Here is a 20700-nt window from a genome sequence, read left to right on the forward strand (position 1 = left end):
TCGTGCTACCAGGCCAAGTGCCCAGACCTTCTGGACTATCCCTCTGACCTGTTTATTTGCTTTTGAGGTCATACCTAGTGTGCTCAGAGGCAATTCCTGACTCCAGTGTTCAGGATCTCTCCCAGTGATGCTCAGAGGGACCATGAGCTGCTGGGGATCGAACCCAGGCCTCCAGGATACAAAGTACGTGCTTGAGTCCTTTCAGCTATCCTCCAGGCCCTATGATCGTCATCTCTGAATAAGAGATGATAGAGATTTTTGACTCTTATAATACTTGTATACTTGTACAGGCAAAAAAAAAAAAACAACCAAAAATGATTGCTTCAAAGATAAAAAAGTGACCCATACAAAGATAAAGATTCCTCAATAATGGCTCCTGGAAAATAAATGAGAATCTGTTGTTACTGCTACCCCTGCATGAAGGAGCAAAGTTGGCCTCTGCCTTGAACATGTTTACAGTCTAGCTGAGAAGACATGACACAGATCAATGCAACAGATGAACAACAAAAAAGGATTAAATCACAAAACAAGTGGCAACATCAGCAGGAAGTAGAAGTGCATGATGGGAGTCTGACAGGGCTGGACCCCAAGTGGAGTGGTCTCCAAGGCCCACTGAGGCAGGGGCCACTGATTGCTAGCTGCCACTGTATACAGGTGTCCAGCTGGGCGTCGTCCCATAGTTACTGGTTGTATTAAGTTCATGAGTGACTGATGGAGAACCTAGCCTGGAAGGACAGGTGTCAGGAGATACTACAAAACCCTACTGTAGTGAGAGCAAAGAAAAATAATGTTGGGGATGAGGGTGGCTGTAGCAATAGCACAGTGGGTAAGGGGCTTTCCTTGCATACAGCCGACCGGGGCTCAATCACTGGCTCCTCATATGGTTTCCCAAGCCCATCAGGAGTAATTCCTGAGCACAGAGCTAGGAGTAATCCCTGAGCACTGCAAGATGTGTATCAAAAGTCAAATTCAAAACAAAACAAAACCAAAAGGAAAGATATGGGAAATTCTGGGTTATAAACTATGATTTTCATACAATAGATAAGATTTTGGTTTTGTTTTGTTTTTTATTAAGACTTTATTTTCAGTTTACAGCCACAGTTGAGAAGTTACACAGCTTTCCCATGCATCTCCCGAAACATGCATAGCTTTTCTTATTATCAACACCCACCACCAAAGCAGTCCATTTGCTACTGTGGATGTACCTACACAGGCCCATTATCTGTACCATGATTCATTTTGTCAATGTGTGTGATCACACGTATAATAACATGCATTCATTGTTCTGGTAGCAGAAGTAAGTTTTCAGCTTTCCTAATAAGAACAAAAATGCAGGGGCCAGTATGATCACACAGTGGAGAAGGCACTTGCCTTGCGTGTAGCAGACCCAGGTTAGATTCCCCACATCCCATGTAGTGCCATGAGCCCACCGGGACTGATTCCTGAGTACTGAGCCCAAAGTAAGCCCAGAGCATGGCCAGATGTGGACTCTCAAAAAGAACAAAAATATTTTTGAAATAAAGGGAAAATAAAAACAGAGAACACACACACACACACACACAGGTTCATTTTCAGGGCTTATGAAAATCCATGCACATGTATAAATGGAAAGTGCATTAGGGAAAGCTTTGGTTTCCATATTTGATCGCCCACCCTAGTTTTGGTGCATAATTCCTCAATCCTTTAGGATTTCTTGTGTGGTAGTTGTGTCTTTATGTCCTAATGCGGTGACTCTGGGTAGGATGCTGAGATGAGGTCCTGGATGGACCCTGGAGCCCTCAGCCTCCCTCTCACACCCTCCCCCATCCTCCAGGAAGGGGAAAGGGGTCCACGTGGACTGAATAATTGATGGTGCTTGCATGCATTGTGAAGCTTCCATAAGACCACACAAGTGTGGGGGCTGGAGAGTATCTGGATTGTTGAAAATGTGGAGGTGATGGGAGAACGATACGCCGGACAAGGCAGGCGTGCTTCTCCCCACAGACCTTGCCACCCACACCTCTTCCATCCACATGTTCTACTCAGCCTTTGATCATATCTTTGTTTGGTTTTAGGCCACATCTGGCAGTGCTTGGGGGCTACACCCAGGTGAAGGGACCATGAGGTAGTATCAGAAGCTGAACCAGGACCTACACACACACACACACACACACACACACACACACACACACACACACACACACACACACACACACACACACACTGCATTTACTCAGGCCTTTGACCCCTCTCCCCAGCCCTGTCATATAATCAGGCGGGAAGCAGTGAATTATTTACCTGCAGGTTCTTGCAAATTCACTGAACCTGAGGAGGGCATAATGTGAAGTCTGATTTATAGCCAGATGGTCAGAGGACTAGGTGATAGCCTGAAACCTATAATTGTTACCTGAGGTTGGCAAAGGGAGTCAGTTTTGTGGAATGAAGCCTATGATTTTGTGGGATCTGATGCTATCTCCATGTAGATAGTGTCAGGGTTGAATTGATTTGTGAAACACCTCAGGATGGCGTGGAAGAGAAAGACACCTCTCTTTGGTGAGTGTGGGAAAAATCCCCACATCTGGTGTCAAAGTATGTTGAATGTGGTAGAGAGGAAAGGGGAGACAGAGGAGGGAGGAAGCAGTTCTTATAGTGTCTCTCTCTCTCTCTCTCTCTCTCTCTCTCTCTCTCTCTCCCTTCCTCTCCCTCCCTCTTCCTCTCACTCTCTCTTTTCCACTTGTTTTGGGGCTATACCTGGCAATGCTCAGGGGTTGCTCGTAGTTTTGCACTGAGGAATTTACTCCTGGGGGTGCGTCTGTATGGGATCAAACCTGGGTAGGCTGTGTGCCAGGCCAGCACACTGCCTCCTCTACAATCTTTCCAGCATCTTCTCACTGGAAAAGAGACTGAGCAATGGGAGAAAGACAAGAGGGGGTAAGACAGCAGGGAGATACAGACACAAATTGGCTGGAGTTTAGAAAAATGCAGACACAAATTGGCTGGAGTTTAGAAAGGTGTGGTCTAGAATCATAACAAAGGAAACAGAAGAGCAGGAAGCAGAGGCAGAGGAAAAGGGGTCAGCTGATCTTATGAAGGAAGGGAAATAATCCAGAATTCTCTTCCGCATTTTGTGCATGCGTGGCTGGAAGAGTGTATGTACTCTTAGAAACATTAAAGCCATCCATTCACTCATCCAATACTCATGGGCACCTGCAGAAGGATTCTCAACCTCACAGAAGGGGGAATGTTTTATTTCCTTAACTCTTTCAGTTTGCTGAATCTCAATCGGCTATCTCTTAGAATCTATGTAAGACACTGAATTAGGTGAATGAAGAGAACTTCCTACCCTGAAGAGAGGAGGAAGAAGGAAACACACAGTAGTAAATAATTCAGGCAACTCCTATAGCAGTGTCTACTTTCCTGGATAGCAAGATTTCCTCATATCGCCAAACTCCAAATAAGTTCTGGATCCCACATGGATTCAAAGATCTAGCTAGACTCATTGTTCTTGAACAGCCAATGAATCTATTTTATATTGGTAACATCACAAGTTCTTCTACTTGAATTAAGTGTACCACTCACTTTACTTCACTTCTTGATTTCACTTCACTTCTTGATTTCTAATAATTCTAATACTAAGCATTTCCCAAAATACGCATTTTCTTCAATTCTGTTTTGTGTAAAGCATAAAACAGCACTACCAGAGCTGGAGAGATAGTACAGCCAGTAAGGTGCTTGTGCCATCTAGGGCCAACCTGAGTTCAGTTCCTGGAACTGAATAGAGTCCCCAAGTCCCACAAGAGTGAGCCCTGAACACAGCTGGTGTGGCCCAAAGATCTCCCCCGCCCCCCCCCTCCCCCACTTAACACTAGCAAGAAATACTTTTGAGCTTTGTTGTTTTTCTTGCAAGTTTTTGACAGCAAAGAGAAAAGAAAAAGTATAAGTAGAATACGCAAAAGAAACCCAACTTTTGCCCTTTGAAGAAAACATTGTGAAAGGGGATTGTTTGAATAGGAGAGGCAGGACTGCAGTATCTGGGAATTTCGACTCACCTTTCTGGAAAAGAATTGCAAAATAAACTATCCTATCTTATCTATACTTATCTCTGCACTTTTCAATCTTCCCCTCCAAGAAAACAAGGCAGGCACAAAAATCTACTTACACTGAGGCTGACTAAAATCCTCCTCAGCCTGATACACGTTAATAAATCAAAGCTGTCGAGAGCTCCCTCAAATAGTCTCCGTCCTCCTCTTTCTCTGCTGCTGTGTATTCTGTAGACTTGGAAGGGTCTCAAATTCTAACATGGAAATCAAAGGACTTACTTCACGAGGTAGTCAGGAAGATTAAATTATTGAGGTCGGGTTATCCAAGAGGAGGACAGTTAATTAACATGTCTGAACAAATGTAATTTTGGTTGCTCTTTGGTCTTTTGGGCCACACCCCTCGGTGCTCAGGGCCTGCTTCTGGCAGTGCTGGGGGTGCAGGGGGGCAACCTGACAGTGTGGTGCTGAGAAAGGGACCCTGGTGCCCACAGGCAGTGTCTGACCTCCCCCATTTGCGCAATCCCCCTGGCCCTGGGCAGACACGAACTTGAGATTTAAGGTCTAACTTCTAAAAATGGAAGTGAACAGATAACAAGAGGAGAAATAACTTTTGAGACCTGGTCGTCAACTTTTGATTCTTTGAAACTTTGACACTTTGATACCAATATGGGAAATACCTTGCAAAGTCAGGAGCAATCAGGACATCACAAAAGTGAGTTCTGAAAACTTGGAACCCCAAATAAAAATATAAACAAATCCTCAATATCAACCCCCCTTTGTCTTTAAGATTCTAAGTTTATAGATGCCTGGACAAAAAAAAAAAAAACTACTGGTGTGGCCTCAGGCAAGACATACCAGCCTAGGTAAGTTTTTAAAAAAATGTTATCTCGAAAATTCCAAGGAGATAGCTCAAAGGGCCAGAGTGCATCTGAGAGGCCCCTCTGAGCCCAGTGCCACATGGTCCCCTGACCACAGTGAAAGTGGTTATGATCCATCCATTGCTTATGGTCTAAGCCAAAATAAATAAAGGGGAATTTTAAAAATTCTCTATCAGAAGGAAGTTTAGGTTAAAGGTATTTCATTTAAATGTCAACCAAAATTATTTCCTGGACAGATCACAAGTTATTCAAAACTGACCCGTGTTTTTGGTGTGCACTAAATTACTGGGATTCACTGCTTGAATTCAAAGGAGTTTATAATCAAATAATGGAATCAATATCCGAATTATAAAAGCGTAACAAACTTATAGGCACTGAAAAAACAGTTTCTTGGCCACATGGCTTCACACTAAGCATAAGTAAATGGGTGGCTTCAGAGAGGGATGAAGAATTTCAGGTTAGGAGGAATTTGAAGGAAAGGCAATGGATGAAGAATATGAGGTGTACATGATTTCTCTACAGTCTATGATCTTGGGCTGGAGAGATAGTACAGTGGGTACGGCACTCGTCTTGCACGAGGCTGACCCAAATTCAATCCCCAGCATCCCATATGGTCCCCTAATCACTGCCAGGAGTGACTCTTGAGCACAAAGCCAGGAGTAAGCCCTTGGCACAGCTGGGTGTAGCCCCAAAACCAAAAATCCTTAAAAAAGTATAAGATCTTAGTGCTAATTTTGTTTTGGCTGTTTTGGTAGTGCTGGGAATTGAATCCAGAGCTTCACATATGCGAGACTAGTGCCACAGCACTGAGTCACTTCCTAGACCCTTAGTCCTAACTTTGATACTATGAACAAGCCATTCATCACCTTGATCCTCCATGAATCCACAGTTACTAAGGGTCTACCTTTCTGAGTGCACAGCCAGGAGTAACTCCTCAGCATTGCTAGGGGTTAAAGAAAAAAAGAAAAGAAAGGAAAAAAAAGAAAAAAAAAAGGCAGATCAAAACAAAAAGAACTCTAAACTCACATTATGTTCAGTTTTTAAATCACACAAAATCTATTCTCTCAAAGTAGAATTTTTTAGAACTTGTTTTTCACTACCTATCAATTAAAAATAAGCAAAAAACCAGTGTATGGCTCTTTTACTTATATCATGAGAAACAATATTTTAAAATTACAACTTCAGAATCTTGCTCCACTCTTCTTGCATTTGTACTGCAAGTTGTCTTCTGCCACTAAAAACAGTCCTTCATCTGACAGCAATGGAAAGAGCTTAAGGCATTCAAGAGCTCAGTTATGATACAGCATTGAATTTATCTCACAAAAACATAACTCATGCCTGGGTACTTCCTTTACTCCAGTGTATTCTATCTAAATCCTTGCCAAACACAGAGGAAAGAAAATACAGATGGACAGGATATCCTCAAGTTATTTTGCTTGTCTTATGTCATTCCAGACAAAAATCTAGTGCCTGACTCACAGTTAGAAATTAAAATTAAGTCTTCAAACTCTTCAGGTAGCAAGGTCCTGGAGCTGAAAAGCAGTCTTCCTCAGGAGCAATCTGTCCTCTCGTGGGCAAGCTTGGAAAGTCTGACATATGGGAAATCCTGGCTTTCCAAGATTCATCGGCTCTATCCAATATAGCGTGAGGCTTAAGAAAAAATGATGAAGACCAAAGTCATGTGCACCACTGCTTAAGAAAACCAGTAGGAAACAAGAACTTCAAAGTTTATTCACAAGAAGTTATAACAGACTGAATTTAAACTTGTGGCCACATTCTGGTTCTGTTTTGGCGCCACACCAGGCGATGCTCAGAGGTTACTCCTGGCTCTGCACTCAGGAAGCACTACTGGCAGTTCTCAGGGGACCATGTGGGATGCCTGGGATAGAACCCAGGTTGGCTGTGTGTAAGGCAAGTGCCCTACCTGCCATATCATCTCTCTAGTCCTTGTGGAGACATTTTGATGAATCCATTTTTAACACATGTTTATGTTATTTACTGGATTACAGCTGGCCATGCTCAGGGGCTACTCCCACAACCTTTTTTTTTGTTGGGTGACACAAGACTGTGCTCAAGGCTAAGTCCTGGAGGTGCTCAAGGGACCTTATGGGTATCAGGGATCAAACCTGGGTCAGTGTGTGCACAGGAAGTGCCTTACCCATTGTGCTACCTCTCTGGCCCTTCAGGCTAGTCCAAACTCTGTGCTAAAAGGTTGCTTCTGAAGGTGCTCAGGGGACCAAGCAGAGTTAGTGAGAGAGGAACAGCCTTCTGCATGCAGAGCATGTGCTCCAGCCCTTTGAGATGACCCCTAGAAATGTATTCTTTTATTTATTCCTCCAGTCATTTATTTACTTATTGGTTTTGTGGTCACATCTAGGTATGCTCAGGGCTTACTCCTTGCTCTGAGCTCAGGGGACAATAAATAGTGCCAGGGATAGAAATGGGGTCAGCCGTGTGCTATCAGCAAGTGTACTACCTGCTGTACTCTCTTTCCGGCTCCACAATGAAGAACTTAAGGAGTAAGTAAATCTAAAGTCCCGAGTGTCAGTGTGTAACTTCAATCAAATCATGCCCTTTTCCCCTTTCTTTCCTCCTGTTCTGATTGATCAACAGCTCTACACCTTGATGCTGACACTGTAGAATACGGACAATGACCATGACAGTGTACTGATGATGACCATATGGCTACTACCACTAAAGGCCAACTACTACTTGTTTGGAATTGATTTTTTGTTGTTGTTGTTGTTGTTTTTGCTTTTTTTGGGTCACATGTGGCGATGCACAGAGGTCACTCCTGGCTCTGCACTCAGGAATTATTCCTGGTGGTGCTCAGGGGACCATATGGGATGCTGGGAATCGAACCCGGGTTGGCACGTGCAAGGCAAATGTCCTATCTGCTGTGTTATTGCTCCAGCCCCTGGAATTGATTTTGACCAAAGCACTAATCTAAGCACATGGCTCACACCTCAGGCCTCTGACAATCTTCTGAGGAGGTCAGGACCATGAAAGTTCAGAGACAAACAATGTGGGAGTGACTTGCTAAACTTCATTTTTCTTTTGGTATGTGGGGGGGTGCACAGGAGATCAAACTTGGGGCCTCACACATATGAAGCATGTAATTACCACTAAGCTATATATCTAGCCTAAACCCTAAACCTCTTTTTTTTTTTGTAGTGAATGTCGGGGGCTCTCCCAAGCTGTAAGCAGAGTTCTGGGGGCTACTCTTTGCAATACTCAGGTAACTGGGCTGATGGTGAGTGAATGTTAGGACCCCCAGGGCCAGCCCTGACATGGTCAAGGGCCTCTAGGGCCATACCTAGAAATGCCTGGGTGCCTCCAGGGCTAATCCAAACAATGCTCAAAAGGCCCTGTGGAGTGGGGTTTGGACCTGGGTTGGGTGCCCTAACTTGTACTATCTCCCCAGAACACTAAACCTCATTCTTGAGTGATGAGGCAAGGATCTTCATGTGATTAATAGTGCTAATCAGGTAACGCCATGTAAGGATGCAGGGTTGGGATGGTAGAAGATATTTTGAACAAAAACAGTTAAATGTGTGTAAATGCTAAAGGCCGAGAATGTACCCAGGGATGTTGAAAGAATGAAAAGAACGTGGGCCGCAGGAATGGAACTGTGGGGCTACCAGCCACCCATCAATGCACGTTAGGCAATAAGGGTCACTAGGGTGACCCGAGGAGACAGGTGTGCTGAGGAAAGACTGAGTGTCACAGGCATGGCGGGAGTCACCGGCCGGAAGCCCACCTGTCAGCAGCAGTTTGTACTGGGGAATCCTCTGCACGGGCTTGAGCAGGTAGTGCTTGAGAGCCAGATTAGCACAGCGGGGGCTCATCTGAAAGGCAAAGGCAACCAAGGTCAATACAAACATTTTCTCTTTGTGCGTCCAAATATTTTTAACTATTTTTTTTTTCAATTTAGTCACCATGGAATTACAAAGTTATTCAAGACTGGGTCAACACTGATCCCCTCACCAGTGTCCCTTCCCCTCCAGCCCCCTAAACCACACCCTTTGCATCCCACCCTGCTTTGATGAGAGTCCCACTTTTATTTATTAAGCGTTTGCACTGTGTACTGTTACTCATAGGGTTTCATGCTTAACACCTGACCGCCTTTCAGGACCACCTCCTTGTCCCAGTTCAACACTTCCCTCCATCACTGGCATTGCCCTCTTCCTGTCCTATCCCCCCAGCCCGCTCAATGGCAGGTTTCCTACTGAGGACCAGTTCCCATGATCTAAGAAGCAAGGTGCCTCCACAGGCGGAGTTTAAACAGGCGGGACTCAGACTCACACCACCCTGAAGCGGCCCATCTCGGGGCTGCTCCCTTCCTTCTGCAGAAATGCACAGCACAGGGCTGAGGGGCCAACCGGTAGGATGCAGGACTCAGCAAGGTCCTGAAGGGGACAATGATCTAAAAAAGGTTGAGAAACAGCACTTGAGGGCACATACTTCCCCTTATTCTGGGTTCCTCTTCTCCCCTCCCCTCCCCTCCCCCTCCTTTCCTCTCCTCTCTTCTCCCCCTCTCCTCTCTCTCTCCACCCTTCTCTCCCTCTCCCTCCATTTCTCCCCCCTCCCTCCCTTCTTCCCTCCCTCCCTCCCTCCCTTTCTCTCCCCTCAAAATCTCCTGTGGCTGGAGCGATAGTACAGTGGGTAGGGTGTTTGCCTTGCACACGGCCGACCCGGGTTCGATTCCCAGCATCCATATGGCCCACCCCAGTACTGCCAGGAGTAATTCCTGAGTGTAGATCAGGAGTAACCCCTGTGCATCACTGGTATGACCCAAAAAGAAAAATAAAGAAAAACACAAAAGAATCCTCTCAAAAATCTCCTTAGAATTAGTATGTTCCCTCAGTAAAACTATTCTACTTCCATAAATAAACAAATCAATAGCCAGACATTTTTGCAAAGGGATTCAGTGAGAAGCTCCCTTTATTTTGAGGCACGGCGCTAATGCAGAAAGTAAAGCAAAAGCTGATGGACAAGCAACTCCACTGTCTCCAGGAGGAAGGCATGTAACTGAGTCATTGGGAAAACGTGCTACTCCCAGCCCCAACAAGAAAATAGCCCCAACCAAGCCCTTTCAGTGCCCCCAACAGAGCCTTCTCTGCAGCTGCTGCTCGGAAGAGCATCTGCCAGGGTTTCGTAAATACAAACAAACCCAATGACCAAGATGCCCGGCCCCAAAGCTAAGGCGGCAGACACGAAGTCATTATCTGAACGGCATTCAAGTCATAACCAGCGCCAACAGACTCGAAATAACAACAGGTGGTATGAGGGGGAACTGGAGACACTAAGATGACAGCCTCGCAAAGCATCCCTTTCCAATTAAACCTGCAAGATATCCTGTTGTCTCATAGATAAAAGTGCTATAAAAAACATCTGAAACTCATAAGGTATAACAGAACATTTCATTTCTTAGCCACATGTCAGGGGCTGGGGTCATATCTAATGGTGCTTGGGGGCACTCCCGGAGCTTGGTACTTGGGGGTCATTCCTGGCAGTGCTTAGGGGACCACGTGGTGACAACTATCAAGCCAAAGGCTCCCATAAACAAAACATAAGCGCTATCCCTTTGTGGTATTAACCTGCCTACCTCCGTCATTTTCACTTGACCCTAACGGCTTACAGCTATGTTATTCTACCCTTACAGCTCTCTTCCATAGCAGATAAAAATAAATTAGAATAAAAAGAAATTTTTAAAAGATACTTCTTGGACTGGAGATATATTACAAGAGATAAGGTGCTTGCTTTGCACGAGGCTGTTACAACCCTGGCCCTAGTTCAAACCCCATCATCACATATGTGCCTCTGAGCTCTGCCAAGGCCACACTAGAGCACAGAATGAGGAACAGCTCCTGAGCACCAAAGCATGTGGTCCCCACAGAAAAAGATATCCCGCCCGTATCTAAGCCTCACTCCCAATTTTCCAACACCAGAATTTACTGTGGGATGGTATCACCACAGCTCAGTAAAAAATGTTGCTTTTTTTTTTATTTGTTCATTTTAGGGAGACACGCAGTTGAGTTCAGAGCTTACCCCTAGCTCTGTGCTCAGGGGTCACTCTCAGCAGTACAGTAGGGGGTCGTGGGGACTGAACTGGGGTCAGTAGTGAGCAACATGGTACTATCATTCCAGCCTCATATCTCACATTATTATTATTTTTTTCTTTTTGGGTCACACCTGGTGATGCACAGGGGTTACTCCTGGCTTTGCACTCCTGGAGGTGCTCAGGGGACCATATGGGATGCTGGGAATTGAATCCGGGTGGGCTGCATGCAAGGCAAACGCCCTACCCGCTGTGCTATATCACTCTAGCCCCAACTCACATTATTTTTAAGAGAATTTTTTTTTACAAGAAAAATGACAAGGTATGTACATAGAAGAACTCTTGTAATTACATACTGTGTCTATCGTGGTGGTTAAGTATATCCAGTATACTTCTCTCCCAGTATTCTTTCTCTGGGCCCTGTGCCTTAAATCTCAGCTGACCTCTGTTTCTTCTACTGCTCAGGTGAACAGAAAAAATCATTGTGTCCCCCCCAACCTCCCTTATTTAAGCAGTATTCGGTAAAAAAATATATATATATTTTTTAAATCTCTTTCCAAAAAATGTAACCACCAGGGTCTGGTTTAAAAAAAAAAAATTTGCAAAGTCTTAATGACCATGCATGTTAAGAAAGCACCTATCATGCAAGCATCATTAAACAAGACAGCTGGCTTTCGTCTGTCATATGCTCCCATTGCTGCCAAGGCAACAGAGGAATGCACTGGACACTGATGGAAAACCTGGGCTGGCAATCGGTTGCCATGGCTATTCATCTCACACTTCTTTCCTTCACAGCATGATGATATCAGGGGAGAGAAAAAAGAGAGAGAGGCAGGAGAGAGGACAAATGGTGGCAGTGAAATAGATTAGAAGTAAACACGGCTGGCAGGTGTACCGCAGAAGCATGGTGTACCTAAAACATTCCTATTCAGCCTACTGCAATTCATGATGCCTCTGTTTAAGAAAAAGAGAAAACTCAGAGGTTTCATTGTTTACTGTATAAATGAGAAGTCAACAAAACTTCTAAAACTTTTCTAGCTTTGTGACAGCAATTCACTGCTAGTAATGTTTTAAAACAGTAGATCAGTATTAAAAAAAAAAACAACATAGCAAGCGAGTAGGGTGTTTGCCTTACACACAGAGGACTGAGGTTCCATCCCTGGCATCCTATATGGTCCCCAGCATCACCAGTAGTGATTCCTGATGCACAGCCAGGAGGAACCTCTGAGCATCACTAGGTATGGCCCCAAAACAAAACAAAACAAAAAATCCTACATCATTTCACCTCCAATAAAATTTGCCTTTTATCCAAAACATAAAACTCTAGCTCTAAACATGTCATTAATTTTTTACAATAAAACTGTCATTTATTTGTTTAAAGAGAAACAAATCATGTTTCCCACCCATGACTGTCGATTGGTGTTGGAGAAATGGAAGAAACATGAGGTTAAAAACGAAGACATTCTGGGATCAGTGAGCAATAGTACAGCGTGGAGGGCGTCTCCCTTCAACGTGGCTCACCTAGGTTCTATCCCCACATCCCATATGGTCGCCAAGCACCGCTAGGAGTAATTCCTGAGTGCAAAGCACAGAACCAAGAGAATAACCCCTAAGCAGTGCTCAGTGGTATGACCCAAAAAGTAAAACAAAACAAAACCCCAAATCCCCCAAAATAAAAAACAAACAAATATAGAGTACAGTAGGTAGGGCACTTGCCTTGCGTGGGTCCAACCCGGTTTTGATCACAGGTAGATATATGGTCCTTATACTGCCAGGAGTCAATTCTGAGCACAGAGGCACAGAGCCAGGAGTAAGCCCTGAGCACAGCTTGTGTGGTCCCCAAATAAAAATAAATAAGTATGATACGGGGTGGGAGGAGAGATAGTAATAGTGGGTGAGGCACTTGCCTTGCGCGTGGCTGACTAGGGTTCAAGCCTCAGTGCCACATATGGCCCCTTCAGCAGTCTGCAGTAAGCAGTGTATAGCTATATGTGGCCCAAACCCCGTATCAGGCAATATTCAGGACCAGAGAGGTAGCTCTACAGGTCATGGCATGCTTTGCACGCAGGAGGCCCTGGCTAGATTCAGTGCCTAGCATGATCCCCAGTACTGCCAAGAGTAACCTCTGAGAACAGAGCCAGGAGTATAGTCTAATTACCTTTGAGTGTGATCCAAAAGCAAAACAATAAGACACAGTCCCTATAGCTGTCAATTCACACACAAATAGTTTTTTCAGGGACTAGGCAAGGGAAGAATGGGGAATTATTGTTTATTGGGTAGTTCAGTTTTACAAGATGGGAAGAGTTAGGAAGATCCACTGCATTAACAAAGGGAATGTGCTTCACACTACTGAACTATATACTTAAAATGATTAAGATGGTTTATGTTTTAGAGTCCCATCAAAATATTGCACTATGCAATAATAGTGTTTCAAAATTAAACCTTTTTACCTAGTGAATTCTTTTTTTTTTTTTTTTTTAATTTTTATTAAATCACCATGTGGAAAGTTACAAAGTTCTCAGGTTTATATGTCAGTTATACAATATTCAAACACCCATCCCTTCACCAGTGCCCAAATTCCACCACCAGAAACCCCAGTTTACCCCCCGCCCCCACCCCCTACCCCCTACTGTATAACTAATGAATTTCACTTCATTTTTTCTTTACCTTGATTACATTCCATAATTCAACACGAAACTCACTATAGTTGACATAACTCTCTCTCTTTTTTTTTCTCTTTTTCCTTTTCCACTTTTTTTTTTTAATTTTTCCCCCTCATCCCCCTTCCTGCGCCTCATAGTATGGTGTACTCCACACCACGTTGGCCAGCGTGGGGCTTTTGCTTAGCTCATAGTCCAGAGGTGGCTGTTACATTAAGAACCTTCAATATTTCAACAAAAACTTACTGTTATTATTTGGAGTTTCCCCCCCAAGTCTGACCTGTTCAAATGGAACCCTTTCACATTGATGACAATTATAAATGTTAAGTCGCGCGGAAGCGGCAGCGTCCGCGCGGTTTTGGATTTCTGTATTAAGTCCTGGGAAAATTCTGCCAGAAATTACATATTTCCTCCGTTAGCCGGCGTGGGGCAAAGGCTTAATTCACAGTCTCCATACATGGGTGCAGGCACTTGCTGGAACCCCAATTCCTAAAGCTGTCTCTGGTTCCCGCTTGTTCCACATCCACCGGCTCTGCAGGGGCATAGGCGCCCGGGCCGAAAACCCGGCCGGCCGGAGCCGAGCACGGGCCCGACTAGGGCTGGCTCTGTATCCTGCGGCTGTTTCAAGTTCAAAGCACACATTTTTTTTTTTTTTTTCCGCGCCACCAAGTTCGTACCTTCTCAACGGACCCGCAAAATGTCGGACACCACGCCTTCTCCCGGAGGGGAGAGAGACCAAGAAGGAAGGTTCTTTCCTCCGTTAGCCTGCGTGGGGCAAAGGCTTAATTCACAGTCTCCATACATGGGTGCAGGCACTTGCTGGAACCCCAATTCCTAAAGCTGTCTCTGGTTCCCGCTTGTTCCACATCCACCGGCTCTGCAGGGGCATAGGCGCCCGGGCCGAAAACCCGGCCGGCCGGAGCCGAGCACGGGCCCGACTAGGGCTGGCTCTGTATCCTGCGGCTGTTTCAAGTTCAAAGCACACATTTTTTTTTTTTTTTTCCGCGCCACCAAGTTCGTACCTTCTCAACGGACCCGCAAAATGTCGGACACCACGCCTTCTCCCGGAGGGGAGAGAGACCAAGAAGGAAGGTTCTTTCCTCCGTTAGCCTGCGTGGGGCAAAGGCTTAATTCACAGTCTCCATACATGGGTGCAGGCACTTGCTGGAACCCCAATTCCTAAAGCTGTCTCTGGTTCCCGCTTGTTCCACATCCACCGGTTCTGCAGGGGCATAGGCGCCCGGGCCGAAAACCCGGCCGGCCGGAGCCGAGCACGGGCCCGACCTAGTGAATTCTTAACATGTAATTAGAACAATTTCCTCCTTGGTTTTGAAGGGGTTTTACTATCATTTATTTGCAAGCTTTGCTTGCAATCTCTCACATATCAAGAAGCTTTAAGCACAAACAAAACAGAAAAAAATTAACATTAAGCGGCAAAAATACCTCAAATTCTCTAACGACGGCAGCAAAGCCTGGGTTTTTCTTGCACTGTTCATCCAGCAGAGCTATATTCTTATCGAATTCTTTGATGTAAGTAGAATACATTTTGAGATATGGTCCCTTCTTCACAAAGATGTCAGCAATTCTTTGTTGCTCGGTCCTAAGGATGTGAAGCAGATGTGCAAAGACATGACAAGAGTCACAGATCTATGTAAAATACATCCCTGGATACAAGCAGGTCCCCGTATCCAAGCGACCACCCCACATCTAAGGCATTGGCTTATTTTTCCCTCTTGCCTTTTTCTAAAACATCCCCTGAATGCCCATTTCTCACCATTTCCATTACTACCATCAAGTCTTGCCTGGACACTGCCAGGCCTCTAACCAGTCGTCCCTCCACCTCATTCTCTGAGTAACATAGGACTTGATTCTACAACCTATGGCATTCAGACAAACAACTCCCTTCCACAACTTACAAAGCCCCGGCGGCGGGCTCCACTGCTATCTTTCTTTTTGACCCCCTTGACAAGTTGACAACCACACTGGCACAAAGTTTAATCCCACTACGCAGACTTTCACCAAGCGCCTGGAGCTACAGCATCCTGGCTGAGCTCCTTTACAGTCACTGTCAGTTTTTATTCTGATTTATTTCCTTTTGGTTTGGGGGCACACCCAGCTGTACTCGGGGCACACTCCTGGCTCTGTGCTCAGGGATCAATCCTGCTGGGATTTTTTTTGTTTTTGTTTTTAATCCTGCTGGGACTTGGGGACTGCGTAGGTTACTTAGAATCAGACCCGGTTTAGGCACATGTAAGGCCAAGCATCCTACCTTTTGTACTATTATTCCAGCCCCGTAATTCACGTTATTTTTAAGAGAATTTTTTTTACAAGAAAAAATGACAAGGTATGTACAGGAGAACTCTCGTAATAACATATTGTGTCTATCATAATGTTTAAGTATATCTAGTCATTAGATATTAGTCATTCCTCAGTCCCTAAGTCTGTTATTTCATACTTTGTCTGTAGCTAAGTATAAATCACTTATCTAGCATATTTTCCCAACATGCAGAAGCACATTAATCCCAAACTGGCAGATGGCATCTTTGGGATTATATGTGTATATAAAAAGATAACTTAAAGAGAAATTTAGACCAAAAAAAGTAAGAGAATGTGGAACTAACTCCTAGTTACGACTCTTGTATATAATTGTTATTTTTTCCTCTTTTTTTGGGTCAAAGCAATCTTGCTTTGAAAAGGTTCATGTGGTATAATGTCCTCGGTAATTGATTTTCCTGCCTTGAAAAATAAACATGTATTAATTACAAAAAAAAAAAAGAAGGTGATACTATTTTGTGATTACAATCATTTGAGCTTCCCCATGGAGCCCAAAATAAATTCAATCCTCCTAGACTAAACTTTGACATATTTCCAAAGGTATCACCAAACAACAGTCCCCCCATTTCTAGGAGAGATATGTTCTAAGACTCCCCTGGATGCCTGAAACCATGATAGCACTGGCCCATACAATGCTATTTTTCCTATACATACATACTTCTGATCAAGCTTGATTTTTTTAATTACCCACAGTAAGAAATCAGCAATATCTAATAATAAAATATAACAGTATACTGTAACAAAGTTTGACTTCTCTCTCAAAATGTTATATTGTAGACAACATTTTTAGATTCAAATTTTGTGGGGTCTTTGTCCTTTTAAAATTATTTTTATTTAGTCTTCATTCATGTATTTATTTTTGGTTGGGGGTGAGGGTCACACCGGCAGTGCTCATGAGGGCTTAATCCTGGTTCTGAGTCATGGGTGGTGCTGGAGATTCCAACCCAGGCTGGCCGAATGCAAGGCAAGCACCTCACTCCCTGTAAGTAAGGCTCTCTTTCATCTAGACCCAGTTCTCTATTGATAACTCAATCATGGTAAAAAACAAAGAGGTGAGGCACTTGCCTTGCATGTAGCTGGCTTAATTTTTAGCACTACATATGGTCCTTGGGTACTGTCAAGAGTCACTCCTGAGCACATACCCCTAACCCAAAGATCCAAACCCTCCCAGAACCCTTCTTGAAAATCCAATTGCAAAAAATTTCAAAGGGATTTGCATAAGTTGAAACTCCAGAAAAGAGGGACAGAGTAATAGTACAGCGAGTAGGGTGTTTGCCTTGCATGCAGCCCACCTGGTTTTCATCTTGGCATCCCATCCCAAGCACCGCCAGGAGTAATTCCTGAGTGTAGAGCCAGGAGTAACCCCTGAGTGTTGCTGGATGTGACCTAAAAATCCCCCCCCAAATAAAAGAAAAGAAAAAAGAAACTCTAGAAAACTGAGGGAGTGATGATGAGAGTGATGATGATTATACATTAGTAAAGCCAAGCCCATAAATTTATTAATGTTGTAAACTGATGAAAAAGTTAAAATTAAAACTGTCACAAGCTGATGTCAATCTCAAAACTCCTGATTGTAACAAAGATGGCTGTAAAAGTTAAATAGGTAGAATGATTCCTTCTTGCTTTTGAGAGAGTATTAATAAAGAATTTTAAAATGGGCAGTATTGAGCTCAGTGCACCAAAATTGTGAATTTTAGCCATCTATAATAATCAGTTTACAGTTAAATGCCCAGTAATGTCAATATATAGAAACAAATTAATTTGAGGGCCATTCCTATGTCACATGGAGGGCCTGAAAGGCACCCTCTAAAATTGGGAAGTGGGTAAACTGCACAGTTTATTCGTACCAGTTGGACATTCTTTCCTCCAGTTCCTTCAGGAGATCCCTGTTGAGCTCATAGAGCTGAGGCAAGTAGTACAGGATCTGATTCAGGACCCGGTCCTCAATTACGGGCTTGCCAAGTTGTCTGGAAGCATGGGCCACTGCATCCCGGAAATCCTATCACACAGGGAGGAGGAAAAACAATGAATATACACATATAACTTGATGAAAAACTTTCTTTCCCTAGTCCCTTTCTTTCCTTGGCCAATATAACTGACAAAACTGTACTTCCTACATAGAATTACAAACTCAAAATACTCCTGTCCTCCTGTTCCATTAATCTAGGTAGAATATTATAAATAAAGTGAAAATAAAACCAATGTACTAAGGTGGCTTTTTTCTGTGACCAGAGGCTATTTCTCTCCAATCTTCTAGTACTGATCAATTACTTAGCAATTACACAAAGAAGATGCCTGGGAATTACATTGCAACTCGAAGACTTTAACTTCTAATGCTGCAATAAGAACATAATCTATTTGAAAAGTATCTGGGACATCTAATTTTATTCTGGATTTATGAGCTATATGGCCCATATTCAGGAATTCTTTCCTAACAGCTTAAGCATTTGAGACAAGGCATGTGGAGAGTGGCACATACTAAATAATTAGACATTATTAGAGTCCGGCCCTAATTTTTTTATTTACTAGGATTCCTCGGACTAGCTTCATTGTCCTCATCTATGAAATGGGTATAGGAGCTATGAAAGTTTAATTATATATTGTGCATAAGGTATTCTGTAATCTGTCTAGTTTTGGCACATAGAATCAACAAAATAGGGGCTGGAGAGATAGTAGAGTAGGGTGCTTGCCTTGCACGATACCGACATTGGTTTGATTTCTGGCACTTCATGTAACAGCCCTTCCCTGCCAGGAGCACAGAGTCAGGAATAAGCCCTGAGTGCAGAGCCAGCTGTGAGCCCTGAGCACTGACAGATATGGCCCCCAAACAAAACAAAAAAGGAATCAATAAAACATTACACTCAGGCTCTTAATCTCTCCCTCTGCTCTACATCACCTGCTCTTAGGGAAACTCATCAAGGTTTATACTTCTCAAACCAAAAAACCCCCAAACAGCTCTTTGTTTGGCGACCATACCTGGTGGTGTTCAGGGCTCATTCCTGCCAGGGCTCAAGGGACCTTAGGTAGTGCCAGGGATCAAGCCCTGGTTGGCTGTATAAGGCAAGCACCCTACCCACTGAATTATTCTCACCCTCCTCCCCAAACATGTTTCTTCACACATCCTTTTTCATGCACTTATTCCAATACGATTATTTATAGCATTTTTAAAAGATAGGTCCCTACCACACCCAATCAGTTGGAAAGGGTAGGGTTGGAAAGTGTAGGGTTGAAGATAAGCGTTTGTCTAGATTTCACAATACGGAGTGGGTGGGCCTCAAGATATAAGTAAAACAATAGGGGAATTGGTTCCAAAGTCCTGAGAATTTAAAAACAAAATTCTTCCTACTTAAAACAGAATTTGGGCCAAAGAGATAGTAAAGGGGGTCAGGCTCTTGCCTTGCAGACAGCAGACTCTGATTTGAGCCTTAGCACCACATATGGTTCCCCAAACACTGCTGGGAGTAAGCCTGAGCACTCCTCAGTTGGGTAGGTCCCAAAACAATAACGGAAACCCAGGAGGTTTAATTAAGACCTTAAAGAAAGACATGGAGGCTGGAGAGACAGCTCAGGGGGTTGGAATGCATGTTTCTCCAGTTCACTAAACTGGGAGTGGTTCTTGAGAACTAGTGGGTGAGACTGCCAGTGCCCCCTCCCCCCCAAAAAAAAGAAAATGAAAGTAGAGGAGGAGAAAAAAAAGGGCTGAGTCAAACAGGTTCTCTATAAAGCTTTATCTCTGTAAACTTTTATTTTCAACTGCTTTCCCCCTCACAGACTCATGGACAAACCAAATAAGAAAAAACATACTGATCTCAATCCTGATCCTCTGAAGTGCCTCTAACATATAAGAAATACTTAGAAATTCTCATAGTATGTAACATATTATGCATATGCTATATGTATAATACTGTATTTCTTATGCTTCTTGTGAATGACAAAAAGTGTTAACTTTTGGTGTGCTTTTTTTTGGGGGGGGCAATTACTTTTTGGGGTCACACCTGGCAATGCTCAGGGGTTACTCCTGGCTCTGCACTCAGCAATCACTCTTGGTGGTGCTCAGGGAGCCATATGAGATACTAGGGATCGAACCTGGGTCAGCCATGTGCAAGACAAACGCCCTACCCACTCTGCTATCACTCCAGCCCAAAGTATTACATTTTAAATGATGAACAATTCCCATTAGATAAGTCAATTCCTCTTAATACCACAAATGCTAACAAACCCTTCAGTTCTTGGGAATAACTTTATTGGTTCACCAGTCCATTAGCTGAAAGAAACTAAAGAACTATTTTCACAACTAATTAAATTATTTAAAAAGTTCATAACTTGTATTAATGCCAGTCCAGAAAGCCACACAAAATATCTCCAGAAACCAAATGGATATTGGCCAAATTCCACCTCCCAACAGCTTGTTTCTATCAACACTCACACTGACTAAAAGAAAATTGAGCTACTTAACACGTTTGAAAGTCATTAGTTTTCCATCAGACAGAGCTATAGAATATATTTACATAATGTGAATAACTTCCTCCACTGAAAATATATTCAGAGCATGATAGTATAAATATCTGCTATAGTATTCCCCCCTTAACTTGAGTGATTACTATCACTTAGACGTCAGGGTTCCTTACTGAGCAAAGCACTAAGCACTGCCCTTTCTTCTGGTAGAGGAAGTGGTGAGTGTATCTGTCCCTTGGCAGCCGACTAACTTTTCTTTTCTAGTTGGGAGGTATTTCCTAAGCCATGACAGT

General features: G+C 43.6%; 1 protein-coding gene across 2 annotated transcripts in view; it reads right to left on the minus strand.

Moving 5' to 3' along the window:
* The window catches only part of FGD6 (FYVE, RhoGEF and PH domain containing 6), a 147527-nt gene that overhangs the window by 46903 nt on the left and 79924 nt on the right, over positions 1-20700 (minus strand). For both annotated transcript variants that reach the window (XM_055118393.1, XM_004602748.2), the window contains 3 exons: positions 17800-17951; positions 15062-15218; positions 8658-8745 (listed from right to left, as the gene is read on the minus strand). In XM_055118393.1, the coding sequence (XP_054974368.1) occupies positions 8658-8745; positions 15062-15218; positions 17800-17951 (397 nt within the window). The remainder of the gene's footprint in view (positions 1-8657; positions 8746-15061; positions 15219-17799; positions 17952-20700) is intronic.

This window comes from Sorex araneus, chromosome 10, assembly GCF_027595985.1.
Source record: "Sorex araneus isolate mSorAra2 chromosome 10, mSorAra2.pri, whole genome shotgun sequence".
Classification (NCBI taxonomy): Eukaryota; Metazoa; Chordata; class Mammalia; order Eulipotyphla; family Soricidae; genus Sorex; species Sorex araneus.